General features: G+C 67.7%; 1 protein-coding gene across 1 annotated transcript; it reads left to right on the top strand.

The window, feature by feature from the left end:
- Window positions 1-112: 112 nt before the first annotated feature.
- Window positions 113-12484, top strand: PSMC4 (proteasome 26S subunit, ATPase 4). Its single transcript, XM_068171100.1, is given in 19 exon segments — window positions 113-219; window positions 827-856; window positions 858-926; window positions 3987-4022; window positions 4024-4174; window positions 5609-5622; window positions 5624-5756; window positions 6198-6256; window positions 6258-6307; window positions 6481-6575; window positions 7217-7263; window positions 7265-7366; window positions 7368-7386; window positions 9131-9207; window positions 10297-10398; window positions 10400-10466; window positions 11494-11549; window positions 12285-12332; window positions 12334-12484. Coding segments are annotated over 19 exon segments (1257 nt in total). The 5' UTR covers window positions 113-183; the 3' UTR covers window positions 12400-12484.
- Window positions 12485-13956: the final 1472 nt, after the last annotated feature.

Consider the following 13956-nt stretch of genomic DNA (forward strand, 5'->3'; position numbering starts at 1 on the left):
CCGGGGACTGTGCCGCCGGCGGCGGCGGGGGGGACTGCGCCTCCCAGCATGCTCCGCGCCCCCTCCCCTCGGCGCGCTGACGTCACTTCCGGCGTGCAGGGGCAGCCCCCGGCGGGCGCGCCCGGGCCGCCGCTTCCGGCGCCGTGACGTCACTGCCGGCGTGCCCCCGCGAGCGCCGTCACGATGGAGGAGCTGGGGCTGCTCGGGGACAAGGCGCAGGTCCGGCCGCGGGGAGGGGGCGCAGGGGACACGGGGGGACACGAGGGGACCCTCCCCACCCGCGGGGCAGCCTCCCCACCCGCGGGGCAGCCTCCTCCAGGGCTCAGCCACCCGGCCGGGGGGCAGCCCCGCACGGGGGCCTGCTCGGTCTAGGGAGTCCTCCTGCGACCCTAGGGGCGCCCCCCCCCCCATAGGTGTCCCTTCCATCTTTGGTGTTCCCCGCACTAGATCTCCTGGGTGCCCCCTCGGCCCCATGGGTGCCCCTCCCAGATGCCCTGGGTGCCCCCCCTGACCCCATGGGTGCCCCTCCCAGATGCCCTGGGTGGCCCCCGGCCCCATGGGGTGCCCCCCCCGATGCCTTGAGTACCTCCCCCGGCCCCATGGGTGCTCCTCCCAGATGCCCTGGGTGGCCCCCGGCCCCATGGGTGCCCCCCCCCCCGATGCCCTGGGTGCCCCCCCGACCCCATGGGTGCCCCTGACCCCATGGGTGCCCCTCCCAGATGCCCTGGGTGCCCCCCCGACCCCTGTGAGTGCCCACCTGTACCGCATGGGTGCCCCCTAGCAAGGCTGGGTGCCCCTCCCCCCTCACTCTGCGCCCCCTCCCCAGGATGAGGTCCCAACCCTGGCTGCCCCTCGCCCCCCCCACGGCTTTGTCCTTCCTGGTGCCAGAGCCTGAGGACCTGGAGGACCTCTACAGCCGCTACAAGGTCAGCAGGGGGGCAGAAGGGCCGGGGGGGGAGGGGGAGCCTGGGGGAGGGAGGAGGGGCAGGGGGAGGGGGGAGGAGGGCCAGGAGGAGGGGGAGGCTCCTAGGGAGAAGGAGGAAAGTCCCATGGCAGGAGGTGGAGAAGGTCTGCAGGGAGGTGGAGAAGACTGACAGGGGGATAAAAAGACCTAGGGCTGAAGGAGGTTGATCAGGAGACGGTGTTAGGAGAGGAGGAGGTCCATAGAGAGAGGAGGAAGAGGTCTGTAGGAAAGTGGAGAAGATCCACAGGAGGATGAGGAGACTCTGGGCTGGAGAAGGTTGATCAGGGAGAAAGTGCAGGGGAGGAGGAGATCCACAGGAAGAAGAAAGAGATCAGTGGGGAGGAGGTCTGTGGGGAAAGGAGAAGGTCCATAGGGTGGAGGAAGGAGATCAGTGGGGAGGGGGAAGTCTGTGAAGGGCATAAGGAGGTTCCTGGAGAGGAGGAAGAGGTCCATGGGGAGCAGCAGGAGGTCCATGGAAAGGAAAAAGAGGTCCATGGGAGAAGGTCCTGGGGGGGAGGAGGAGGAAATCCATTGGGAGAAGGAAGAGGGCTGTGGTGGGGAGGAAGAAGAGGTCCATGGGGAGAAGGTTGTGGGGAAAGGAGGAGGTCTCTAGGGGGGGAGGTCCATTGGGGGAGGAGGAAGAGGTCTATAGGGAGATGGAGAAGGTTCATAGGGGGATGAAGAGGCCCAGGGCTGGAGAAGGTTGATCAGGGAGAAGGTGCAGGGGAGGAGGAGGTCCACAGGGAGACAACAGAGATCAGTGGGGAGGAGGATGAGGAGGTCTGTGGGGGAAGGAGAAGGTCCACAGAGAGGAGAAGGAGGAGATCAGTGGGGAGGGGGAAGTTTGTGAAGGGCATAAGGAGGTCCTTGGGAGGAGGAGGAAGAGGTCCATGGAGGGCAGCAGGAGGTCCATGGGAAGGAAGAAGAGGTCCATGGGGGAGAAGGTCTTGGGGGGAGGAGAAAATCCATGGGGAGAAGGGAGAGGGACATGGTGGGGAAGAAGAGATCCATGGGGTGAAGGTTGTGGGGAAAGGAAGAGGTCTCTAGGGGGAGGAAGAGGAGGTCCACAGGGGAAGGAAGAAGAGCAGGTTTGTAGGAAAGTGGAGGAAATCTAGAGGAGAGAGAAGGAGGTTCATAGGGAGAAAGAGAAGGTCCGTGGTGGGAGAAGGAAGAAGTCTATAGGGAGATGGAGGAGGTTCATGGGGCATGAAGAGGCCCAGGGCTGGAGAAGGTTGATCAGGGAGAAGGTGCAGGGGAGGAGGAGGTCCACAGGGAGAAGAAAAAGATCAGTGGGGAGGAGGAGGAGGAGGTCTGTGGGGGGAAGGAGGAGGTCCATAGGGAAGAGAAGGAGAAAATCAGTGGGGAGGGGGGAGGTCTGTGTAGAGAATAAGGAGGTTCCTGGAGAGGAGGAAGAGGTCCATGGGGGCAGCAGGAGGTCCATGGGAAGGAAGAAGAGGTCCATGGGGAGAAGGTCCTGGGGGGGGAGGAGGAGGAAATCCATTGGGAGAAGGAAGAGAGCTGTGTTGGGGAGGAAGAAGAGGTCCATGGGGAGAAGGTTGCGGGGAAAGGAGAAGGTCTCTAGGGGGCGGAGGTCCACTGGGGGGAGGAGGAAGAGGTCTATAGGGAGCTGGGGAAGGTTCATGGGGGCATGAAGAGACCCAGGGCTGGAGAAGGTTGATCAGGGAGAAGGTGCAGGGAAGGAGGAGGTCCACAGGAAGAAGACAGAGTTCAGTGGGGGAGGAGGAGGAGGAGGTCTGTGGGGGAAGGAGAAGGTCCCCAGGCAGGAGAAAGTTCACAGGGAGGAGAAGGAAGAGATCAGTGTGGGGAGGGGGGAAGTCTGTGAAGGGCGTAAGGAGGTCCTTGGAGAGAAGGAAGAGGTCCATGGGGGGCAGCAGGAGGTCCATGGGAGGGAAGAAGAGGTCCATGGGGAGAAGGTCCCGGTGAGAGAAGGAGGAAATCCATGGGGAGAAGGAAGGAGGGGACATGGTGGGGAAGAAGAAGAGATCCATGGGGAGAAGGTTGTGGGGGAAAGGAGGAGGTCTTTATGGGGGGGAGGTCCAGAGGAGGAGGAGAAAGAGGAGGTCTACAGGAGAAGATCTGGAGAACTAGGAGGTTTATAGGGAGAAGAAAAAGATCCATGTTGGGGAGAAGGAAGAGGTCTATAGAGAGATGGAGAAGGTTCATGGGGGGATGAAGAGGCCCAGGACTGGAGAAGGTTGATCAGGAGAAGGTGCAGGGGAGGAGGAGGAGGTCCACAGGGAGAAGAAAGAGATCAGTGGGGAGGAGGTCTGTGGGGGAAAGGAGAAGGTCCATAGGGTGGAGAAGGAGAAAATCAGTGGGGAGGGGGAGGTCCTGTGTAGAAGATAAGGAGGTTCCTGGACGGGAAGAAGAGGGCCATGGGGGGGCAGCAGGAGGTCCATGGGAAGGAAGAAGAGGTCCATGGGGAGAAGGTCTTGGGGGGGAGGAGGAGGAAATCAATGGGGAGAAGGTCCCCAGGGGGGGAGGAAGAGGAAATCCATTGGGAGAAGGAAGAGGGCTGTGGTGGGGAGGAAGAAGAGGTCCATGGGGAGAAGGTTGTGGGGAAAGCAGGAGGTCTCTAGGGGGGAGGAGATTCATTGGGGGAGGAGGAAGAGGTCTATAGGGAGATGGAGAAGGTTCATGGGGGGATGAAGAGGCCCAGGGCTGGAGAAGGTTGATCAGGGAGAAGGTGCAGGGGAGGAGGAGATCCACAGGGAGAAGAAAGAGATCAGTGGGGAGGAGGAGGAGGAGGTCTGTGGGGGAAGGAGGAGGTCCATAGGGAGCAGAAAGAGGAAATCAGTGGGGAGGGGGGAGGTCTGTGTAGAGGATAAGGAGGTTCCTGGAGAGGAAGAAGAGATCCATGGGGAGCAGCAGGACGTCCATGGGAAGGAAAAAGAGGTCCATGGGGAGAAGGTCTTGGGAGGAGGAGGAGGAAATCAATGGGGGAGAAGGTCCCCAGGGGGGAGGGGGCAGTAGGTCCCAGGCCACCCTGTCCCTTCCCCAGAAGCTGCAGCAGGAGCTGGAGTTCCTGGAGGTGCAGGGAGGAGTACATCAAGGACGAGCAGAAGAACCTGAAGAAGGAGTTCCTGCACGCCCAGGAGGAGGTGAAGCGCATCCAGAGCATCCCCCTGGTGATCGGCCAGTTCCTGGAGGCCGTGGACCAGAACACCGCCATCGTGGGCTCCACCACCGGTGGGCAGCGGCAGGGGGGCAGGGGCTGGGGGGGGGGGGGGAGAGGAGCAGGGGGGCCTGGGGGTGGGTAAGGGTGGTGGGCAGCTAGGGGAGGGGGGAGCTGGGGGGGGGGGGAGGGGGAGAAGGAGAGGGAGGGAAGGGGGGGAAGGGCTGAGGGAGAAGGGAGGGGAAGGAGGTGTGGGGGAGAGTGGGATGGAAGGTTAGGGGTGGCCTTGGGGTGGTTAAGGGTGGTGGGCAGCTGGGGAGGGGGAGCTGAGGGTGAAGGATGGGGGGGATGGGGGGGGGGGAAAAGGTTGTGGGGGTTGGGATCAGGGGAGCCTGGGGGTGGTTAAGGGTGGTGGGGGAGCAGGGGAGGGGGAGCTGGGGAGGGGCAGCAGGGCAGGGGGAGCTGGGCAGGGGGAGCAGAGGGGGAGCAGGGCAGGGGGGAGCTGGGGAGGGGGCAGCAGGGCAGGGGGAGCAGGGGAGGGGGAGCAGAGGAGGGGGAGCAGGGGAGGGGGAGCAGAGGAGGGGGGAGCAGGGCAGGGGGAGCTGGGCAGGGGGAGCAGAGGGGGAGCAGGGCAGGGGGAGCTGGGGAGGGGCAGCAGGGCAGGGGAGCAGGGGAGGGGGAGCAGAGGAGGGGGAGCAGGGGAGGGGGAGCAGAGGAGGGGGAGCAGGGCAGGGGGGAGCTGGGCAGGGGGAGCAGAGGAGGGGGAGCAGGCAGGGGGAGCTGGGCAGGGGGAGCAGAGGAGGGGGAGCAGGGCAGGGGGAGCAGAGGAGGGGGAGCAGGGCAGGGGGAAGCAGGGCAGGGGGAGCAGGGCAGGGGGAGCAGAGCAGGGGGAGCAGGGGAGGGGGAGCAGAGGAGGGGGAGCAGGGCAGGGGGAGCTGGGCAGGGGGAGCTGGGGAGGGGGAGCAGGGCAGGGGGAGCTGGGCAGGGGGAGCTGGGGCAGGGGGAGCAGAGGAGGGGGAGCAGGGCAGGGGGAGCTGGGCAGGGGGAGCAGAGGAGGGGGAGCAGGGCAGGGGGAGCTGGGCAGGGGGGAGCAGAGGAGGGGGAGCAGGGCAGGGGGGAGCAGGGCAGGGGGAGCAGGGGAGGGGCAGCAGGGGAGGGGGAGCTGGGCAGGGGGAGCAGGGGAGGGGGGAGCAGGGCAGGGGGAGCAGAGGAGGGGGGAGCTGGGGAGCGGGAGCAGGGCAGGGGGAGCTGGGCAGGGGGGAGCTGGGCAGGGGCAGCAGGGGAGGGGGGCAGGGGGAGGGGGAGCTGGAGAGGGGGAGCAGGGCAGGGGGAGCAGAGGAGGGGGAGCAGGGCACGGGGAGCAGGGCAGGGGGAGCTGGGCAGGGGGGAGCAGGGCAGGGGGGAGCAGGGCAGGGGGGCAGGGCCCGGGGCCAGGCAGGAGCTGTGCTGCGCAGCCGGTGCTGGGGGCCCGGGGCCGGGCCTGAGCTGCTCTCGGGCGCCCCCTGCAGGCTCCAACTACTACGGTGCGCATCCTGAGCACCATCGACAGGGAGCTGCTGAAGCCCAACGCCTCGGTGGCCCTGCACAAGCACAGCAACGCCCTGGTGGACGTCCTGCCCCCTGAGGCCGACAGCAGCATCATGATGCTCACCTCAGGTGGGGCCCTGCACCCCCCCCCAGCACCTCCTGGGCTCCCCACTGCCCCCTGCTGGCCGCCCTGCTGCCTCCTGCCTGGCATTGTTCACCCCCCTGGGGGCCCTTCCTGCTTCCTGGCCGTGCTGCTGCTGCCTTGCAGCCTTCTGGGCCCCCCTGCTGCCTCCTTGCTGGCACTGTTGACTCCCTGCTGGTCTTCTTGATCCCCCCTTCTGGCCTTCTTGACCCCCCTGCTGGCCTTGCTGCCCCTTGCTGGCAGCACTGCTGACTTGGTGGTGCCTCCTGTTGGCCCTCTTGATCCCCTGCTGGCCCTCTTGATCCCCTGCTGGCCCTCTTGCCCCCCCTGCTGGCCCTCTTGCTCCCCCCTGCTGGCCTTCTTCACCCACCCTGCTGGCCCTGCTGCCCCCTGCTGGCAGCACTGCTGACCCCCTGGCGCCCCTGCAGACCAGAAGCCCGAGGTGATGTATGCTGACATCGGGGGCATGGACATCCAGAAGCAGGAGGGTCAGGGAGGCTGTGGAGCTGCCCCTCACCCACTTTGAGCTCTACAAGCAGGTAGGAGAGGAAGGGGACCCCAAAGCCTCTCTCCCCCTTCTCCACCAAGAGGAGAGAGAAAGGGAGAGGGTATTGGGAGGGAGGAGGTCAGGAGAGGACCTCCTGGCCCTGAGCTCCCTGCCTCCCTCCCCCCTCACTGGGGGCCTTTGGGGGTGTTTCCCTCTGCCTGCAGAATTGGCATCGATCCCCCTCGAGGGGTCCTCATGTATGGACCCCCAGGCTGTGGCAAGACCATGCTGGCCAAGGCTGTGGCTCACCACACCACGGGTGAGGAGGGGGCCCCAGGGGGGCGGGCAGGGTCTTCAGGGCTGGGGGAGGGGCTCCAGGGGGTGGTGGGTAGGATTTGCAGGGTGGTGGGGAAGGGGCTCCAGGGGGTGCAGCAGGAGCTATAGGAGGTGGGACAGGGCCTTCAAGGGGTGGGGGAGGAGCTACAGGGGGTGGGGGAGGGTCTCCAGGGGTTGGGGAGAGGAGCCATAGGGGTTGGGGGAGGGTCTCCAGGGGTTGGGGGGGGAAGCCATAGGGGTTGGGGGAGGGTCACCAGGAGGTGGGGGAGGAGCCATAGGGGTTGGGGGAGGATCTCCAGGGGGTGGGGGAGGAACCATAGGGGTAGGGGGAGGGTCACCAGGGATTGGGGGGGGGAGCCATAGGGGTTGGGGGAGGGTCTCCAGGAGGTAGGGAAGGAGCTGTAGGGGTTGGGGGAGGGTCTCTGGGGGTTGGGGAGGGAGCCATAGGGGTTGGGGGAGGGTCACCAGGAGGTGGGGGAGGAGCCATAGGGGGTTGGGGGAGGGTTCTCTGGGGGGGGAGGAGCCATAGGGGGTAGAGGAGAACCTCCTTGTGCCCTCCCTGGGCTGCTGGCGCCCTGCCCGGGCCCTGACGGCGCCCCCTGGCGGCCTCCCCCCGGCTCCCAGCTGCCTTCATCCGCGTGGTGGGCTCGGAGTTCGTGCAGAAGTACCTGGGGGGAGGGCCCCAGGATGGTGAGGGATGTGTTCAGGCTGGCCAAGGAGAACGCCCCGGCCATCATCTTCATCGACGAGATCGACGCCATCGCCACCAAGCGCTTTCGACGCCCAGACCGGCGGTGGGCACCGGCAGGGCGGGGGCCTGGGGGCGGGGGTGGGGGGCTGGAACCTCCGGGGAGGGCGTCAGGGTGGGGCGTGGAGATCTCTTGGGGCCTGGGGTAGGGTGAGGAGAGCCTTTGGGGGGCAGCAGGGGGGGGTGGAGAGCTTGTGGTGGGCAGCAGGGGGCGGTTGCAGAGCCTGTGAGGGGCAGCAGGGGGGGCGGTGCAGAGCCTGTGAGGGGCAGCAGGGGGCAGTGCAGAGCCTGTGAAGGGCAGCAGGGGGGCGGTTGCAGAGCCGGCGAGGGGGCAGCAGGGGGCGGTTGCAGAGCCTGCGAGGGTCAGCGCAGAGCCTGCGAGGGGCAGCAGGGGGCGGGTGCAGAGCCTGCGAGGGGGGCAGCGCAGAGCCTGCGAGGGGCAGCAGGGGGTGGTGCAGAGCCTGCGAGGGGCAGCAGGGGGCGGTTGCAGAGCCTGCGAAGGGCAGCAGGGGGAGCTGCAGAGCCTGCGAGGGGCAAGCAGGGGGCGATGCAGAGCCTGCGAAAGGGCAAGCAGGGGGAGCTGCAGAGCCTGCGAGGGGCAGCAGGGGGCAGTGCAGAGCCTGCGAGGGGCAGCAGGGGGCAGTGCAGAGCCTGCGAAGGGCAGCAGGGGGCGGTGTGCAGAGCCTGCGAGGGTCAGCGCAGAGCCTGCGAGGGGCAGCAGGGGGCGGTGCAGAGCCTGCGAGGGGCAGCAGGGGGCGGTGCAGAGCCTGCGAAGGGCAGCAGGGGGAGCTGCAGAGCCTGCGAGGGGGCAGCAGGGGGCAGTGCAGAGCCTGCAAAGGGCAGCGCAGAGCCTGCGAGGGGCAGCAGGGGGGTGGTGCAGAGCCTGTGAGGGGCAGCAGGGGGCAGTGCAGAGCCTGCGAAGGGCAGCAGGGGGAGCTGCAGAGCCTGCGAGGGGCAGCAGGGGGTGGTGCAGAGCTGTGAGGGCAGCAGGGGGCAGTGCCGAGCCTGCGAAGGGCAGCAGGGGGAGCTGCAGAGCCTGCGAGGGGCAGCAGGGGGCGGTGTTGCAGAGCCTGCGAAGGGGCAGCAGGGGGAGCTGCAGAGCCTGCGAGGGGCAGCAGGGGGGCGATGCAGAGCCTGCGAAGGGCAGCAGGGGGAGCTGCAGAGCCTGCGAGGGGCAGCAGGGGGCAGTGCAGAGCCTGCGAGGGGCAGCAGGGGGCAGTGCAGAGCCTGCGAAGGGCAGCAGGGGACAGTGCAGAGCCTGCACAGGGCAGCAGAGGGCAGTGCAGAGCCTGCGAGGGGCAGCAGGGGGCGGTGCAGAGCCTGCAAAGGGCAGCAGGGGGACAGTGCAGAGCCTGCACAGGGCAGCAGAGGGCAGTGCAGAGCCTGTGAGGGGCAGCAGGGGGGCAGTGCAGAGCCTGTGCTGGGGCAGCAGGGGCACTGCAGAGCCTGCGCCGGGCACTAGGTGGCGTTGCAGACCCTGCGGTGGGCAGCAGGGGGAGCTGCAGAGCCTGTATCGGGCAGTAGGTGGCGCTGCAGACCCCTGCGGCGGGCAGCAGGGGTAGCTGCAGAGCCTGTATCGGGCAGTAGGTGGCGCTGCAGACCCTGTATCGGGCAGTAGGTGGCGCTGCAGAGCTCCATCCTTGGCTGTCAGCTCTGGGCAGCTCCTGCCGGGGGGACGCTGGGCCGGGGGGCGGGCGGGGGGGAGGGTCCCGTGGGTGCCAGCCTCGCCCCCGGGTCCCCCCTGGGTGCCAGCCTGGCCCCCGGGGCCCTCTCCCCCTGCCGCCCCGCAGCGGACCGCGAGGTGCAGCGCATCCTGCTGGAGCTGCTCAACCAGATGGATGGCTTCGACCAGAACGTCAACGTCAAGGTCCGCCCCCGGGGGGCGCTCCGGGGGGCCCCTGGGCTCTCCCCAAGCTCCTGCTGATCTCCATCTCCTCCTCCTGCTCCTCCTCCTCCTGCTCCTCATTTCTCCTCCTCCTTCATCTCCACTTTCACTTTCTCTTTTTCTGCTCCACCATTTCATTTCTTTTATCTTTCCACTTTTCTCTTCTTCATTTCTTTTTGTTCCTCTACTTTCTCCTCCTCTATCTCCTTTTTGTCTACATCTCCTTTTACCCCATCTCCCTTCCCCCTTCCTCCTCCACCTCTCCTTCCTCCTCCACCTCTCCTTCCTCCTCCACCTCTCCTTCCTCCTCCACCTCTCCTTCCTCCTGCACCTCTCCTTCTCCTTCCTTTTCCATCTTTTCTTTCTTCTCCCATCTTCCCTTCCTCTTCCATCTTCTCTCCCCTTCCTCTTCCTTCTCTCCTCTCTTTCTTCTTCCCTCTCCTCTCTCTTTTCTCTTCCATCTCTCTCCTCCCCCTTCCTCCTCCATCTCCCCTTCTCCTCCATCTCCCCTTCCTCCTCCATCTCCCCTTCCTCCTCCTCTCCCCTTTCCTCCTCCTCTCCCCCTTTCCTCCTCCTCTCCCCTTTCCTCCTCCTCTCCCCCTTTCCTTCTCCATCTCCCCTTTCCCTCTCCCCTTTCCTTTCTTTCTCCATCTCCCCTTTCTCCTTCCACCTTTTCCTCCACCTCCTCCACCTGGCCCCACACCCCCCTCTGTCCCCTCCCATGCCCTGTGCCAGCTGACCACACTCTCCCCCCACCCCCGGGGGGGCAGACACCCTGGGCCCCCTCCTCTCTCCCCATGCCCCCTGTGCCCCCTGCCACGCCCCCCTGTGCCCCCTGCCCTGCCAGGTGACCATGGCCACCAACCAGGCAGGCACCCTGTGCCCTGTGCACTCTCCCCACATCCCCTGTGCCCCCTGCCAAGTGATCATGGCCACCAACCAGGCAGGCACCCTGTGCCCTGTGCCACTCTCCCCACACCCCCCTGTGCCCTGCCAGGTGACCATGGCCACCAACCAGGCAGGCACCCTGTGCCCTGTGCCCCTCTCCCCACACCCCCTGTGCCCTGCCAGGTGATCATGGCCACCAACCGGGCGGACACGCTGGACCCCGCGCTGCTGCGGCCGGGCCGCCTGGACCGCAAGATCGAGTTCCCGCTGCCGGACCGGCGGCAGAAAGCGGCTGATCTTCGCCACCATCTGCGCCAAGATGAACCTCTCCGACGAGGTCGACCTCGAGGACTGCACCCTGCCCGCGGGGGGCGCCACGGGGGGGGGCCGGGGGGAGGGGCGGGGGGGGGCGGCGGGGGGAGGGGCTGGGGGGGTGGCTGGGGCAGGGGTTGGGGACAGCTGGGGAGGGTTGGGGGACAGCTTGAGGGCAGTTTGGGGACATCTGAGGAGGGTCTGGGGACAGTTGAGGGCAGTATGGGGGACAGCTGGGGAGGGGTTGGGGACAGTTTGAGGGCAGTTTGGGGGAAAGCTGAGGAGGGTCTGGGGACAGCTGAGAGGGCAGTTTTGGGGACAGCTGGGGAGGGGTTGTGGGGACAGCTGAGGGCAGTTTGGGGGACAGCTGGGGAGGTCCTGGGGACAGCTGAGGGCAGTTTGGGGACAGCTGGGGAGGGGTTGGGGGACAGCTGAGGGCAGTTTGGGGGAAAGCTGAGGAGGGTCTGGGGACAGCTGAGGGCAGTTTGGGGACAGCTGGGGAGGGGTTGGGGACAGCTGAGGGCAGTTTGGGGACAGCTGGGGAGGGGTTGGGGACAGCTGAGGGCAGTTTGGGGGACAGCTGGGGAGGGGTTGGGGACAGCTGAGGGCAGTTTGGGGACAGCTGGGGAGGGTCTGGGGACAGTTTGAGGGGCAGTTTGGGGGACCATCTGAGGGGGGTCTGGGGACAGCTGAGGGCAGTATGGGGACAGCTGGGGAGGGGGTTGGGGACAGCTGAGGGCAGTTTGGGGACAGCTGGGGAGGCATTGGGGACAGCGGGGGAGGTGTTTGGGGACAGTTGGGGAGGGGTTGGGGACAGGTGGGGAAGGGTTGGGGACAGCTGAGGGCAGTTTGGGGACAGTTGGGAACAGTTAGGGGCAGCCTGGGGCCAGCTGGAGGAGCTGGAAGGAAGCTCTGGGGTGGGGCTGAGGCTGAAGCCATCAGGAAGCTCAGGGCCTGGAGGGGACATGGGGGCAACGGGGTGGGGGGACACTGGGGACAGCCTGGAGAGGCTTGGGGACAGCTGGGGACACCCAAGGAGAGGCCTTGGCCTTGACCAAACCCCCCCAGACGTGGCCAGGCCGGACAAGATCTCCGGAGCCGACATCAACTCCATCTGCCAGGAGGTGACAGGGGGGCAGGGAGGGGGGCCTGGGGGGGCCTGTCCCCAGGGGGGTGACCTGGGGGGGGGTGTCCTGTCCCCAGGGGGGCATGCTGGGGGTGACCTGGGGGTGACCTGGAGGGTCCTAGGGGGGTCCTGTCCCCAGGAGGGTGATGTAGAGGGGGGATCCTGTCCCCAGGGGGGTGACCTGGGGGGGTCCTATCCCCAGTGGGCCATGCTGGGGGTCACCTGGGGGTGACCTTGGTGGGGGGTCCTATCCCCAGCGGGCCATGCTGGGGGTCACCTGGGGGTGACCTGGGGGGGGTCCTGTCCCCAGGGGATCATGCTGGGGGTGACCTGGAGGGGGTCCTGCAGGGTCCTAGTGGGTCCTGTCCCCAGGGGGGGGCATGCTAGGGGTGACCTGGGGGGTGACCTGGAGGGTCCTAGTGGGGTCCTGTCTCCAAGGGGGCATGCTGGGGGGTGACCTGGGGAGGGTCCTGTCCCCAGGGGGGCATGTTGGGGGTGACCTGGGGGTGACCTGGAGTGTCCTAGGGGGTCTTGTCCCCAGGGGAGCATCCTGGGGGGTGACCTGAAGGGGGGTCCTGTCCCCAGGGGGGCATGCTGGGGGTGACCTGGAGGGGGGTCCTGTCCCCAGGGGGGTGACCTGGGGGGGGGTTCTGTCCCCAGGGGGGCATGCTGGGGGTGACCTGGAGGGGGTCCTGTCCCCAGGGGGGTGACCTGGGGGGGGTCCTGTCCCCAGGGGGGCATGCTGGCCGTGCGGGAGAATCGCTACATCGTGCTGGCCAAGGGACTTCGAGAAGGCCTACAAGACTGTGATCAGGAAGGACGAGCAGGAGCACGAGTTCTACAAGTGACAGCCCCGGGGACAGCCCTGGGGACAGCCCTGGGGATGGCCCTGGGACAGCCCTGGGACAGCCTCCAATAAAGCCCAACCCGACCCCAACCTCCCCCCTCTGCCCTCTGTCTGCTTGGGAGGAGCTCTGGCAGCTCCTTGGGGGTAGGGGGGAGGAGGCTGGGGACAACCCTGGGGACATGGGGAGGGCCTTGGGGACGTCTTGAGGCATGCAGGGGACAGCCTTTGGTGACAGGGAGGTGGCTTTGGGGGAGGCTGAGGTGGGCTTGGGGGCGCTGAGGTGGCCTTGGGGACACTGAGGTGGCCTTGGGGACACTGAGGTGGTCTTAGGGAACACTGAGGTGATTGCCAGCAGGGGATGGCTTTGGCCGGCCCGGAGGTGGCTTTGGTGCCCGCGGGGGCAGCGCTTTAGGGCTCCCGGAGCGGAGCCGAAGGGGGGGCGGGGCCGTGGGCGGGGCTCCGCTCTCTTGGCCCCGCCCACTCTCCCCCGCGCTCGCCGCACTGCGCCGGGCCGAGCGGAGCCGACCCCGGCCCGAGCGCAGCCGACCCGAGGCTGCCCTGCAGCTCCTCCGGAGCCCCCCGAGCGGGGCTCGGCCATGCCTTGAGGCAGCTTCTCCCTCCCCGTCCCGGCTGCGGCTTCCCCTCCCGCTGCCCCCCCCGCCCCCTGCCCCCCTCCTCTGTGTGTGTGTGTCGTCCCCCCCCCAAACCCCCTCCAGGGGACCCCCCCCCCCCCCAGGGCAGGGCCCCATGGTGCGGGCAGGGGGCTGCGGGGGGGCGGGCCAGGAGCTGAGCCCCCGGGGGCCGGAACCGGCTGCGGAAAGCTCGGAGCGGAGCCAACGGGGACGGGAAAGAGGCAGAAAGGACCCGGAGCCGGCGGGGGGGGGGGGGGCGGGGGGGCGCCGAACTGGGGCGGACGGAGCCGAACCGGAGCAGGCACAGCCCAGGCGCAGCGGTGAGGACCGGACCGGCCCCGAGCCCTCCCGGACCGGCCCCGGGCCGCCGCTGCCATGCTGCTCCCTGCCTCTCGCTGCTCCTCAGCCTCCTGATGGGTGAGTGCTGCCCGCATGGGACCCCCCCCCGATGTCCCCTGTCCCCCCCTGCTGTCCCTTGACCCCCTCAAGGTCCCCTGTCCCCCCCCCCAGTGTCCCCTGTCCCCCCACTGATGTCCCCTGACGCCCCCCCCGCCAATGTCCCCTGCCCCCTCCTGCTGTGCCCTGCCCCCACTCCCCAATGTCCCCTGTCCCCCCCCCCCGCTGCCCCATGCCCCCCTCAATGTCCCCCTGCCCCCCCCCAGTGTAACTCCCCCCCCCGCTGTCCCTTGTCCCCCCCCCCGCTGTCACTTATGTGTGTGTCCCCCCGTCCCTTCTCCTCCCCCCCCCAAAGTGTCCCTTTCCCCTCCTTAGCTGTCTCACCCCTCCCCAATGTCCCCTGTCCCCGCTCCGCGGTGTCCCCTGTCCTCCCCCCCCCCCCCCCCCCCCCCCGTATCATATTCCCCTCGCCCCCCCCTCGCTGTCCCCATCCCGGCCTCTGTCACCTCCGCAGTGTCACCTCCCCCCCC

This window comes from Melanerpes formicivorus, unplaced genomic scaffold, assembly GCF_026170545.1.
Source record: "Melanerpes formicivorus ecotype bairdi unplaced genomic scaffold, bMelFor1.0.p_v2 SCAF_1792, whole genome shotgun sequence".
NCBI lineage: Eukaryota > Metazoa > Chordata > Aves > Piciformes > Picidae > Melanerpes > Melanerpes formicivorus.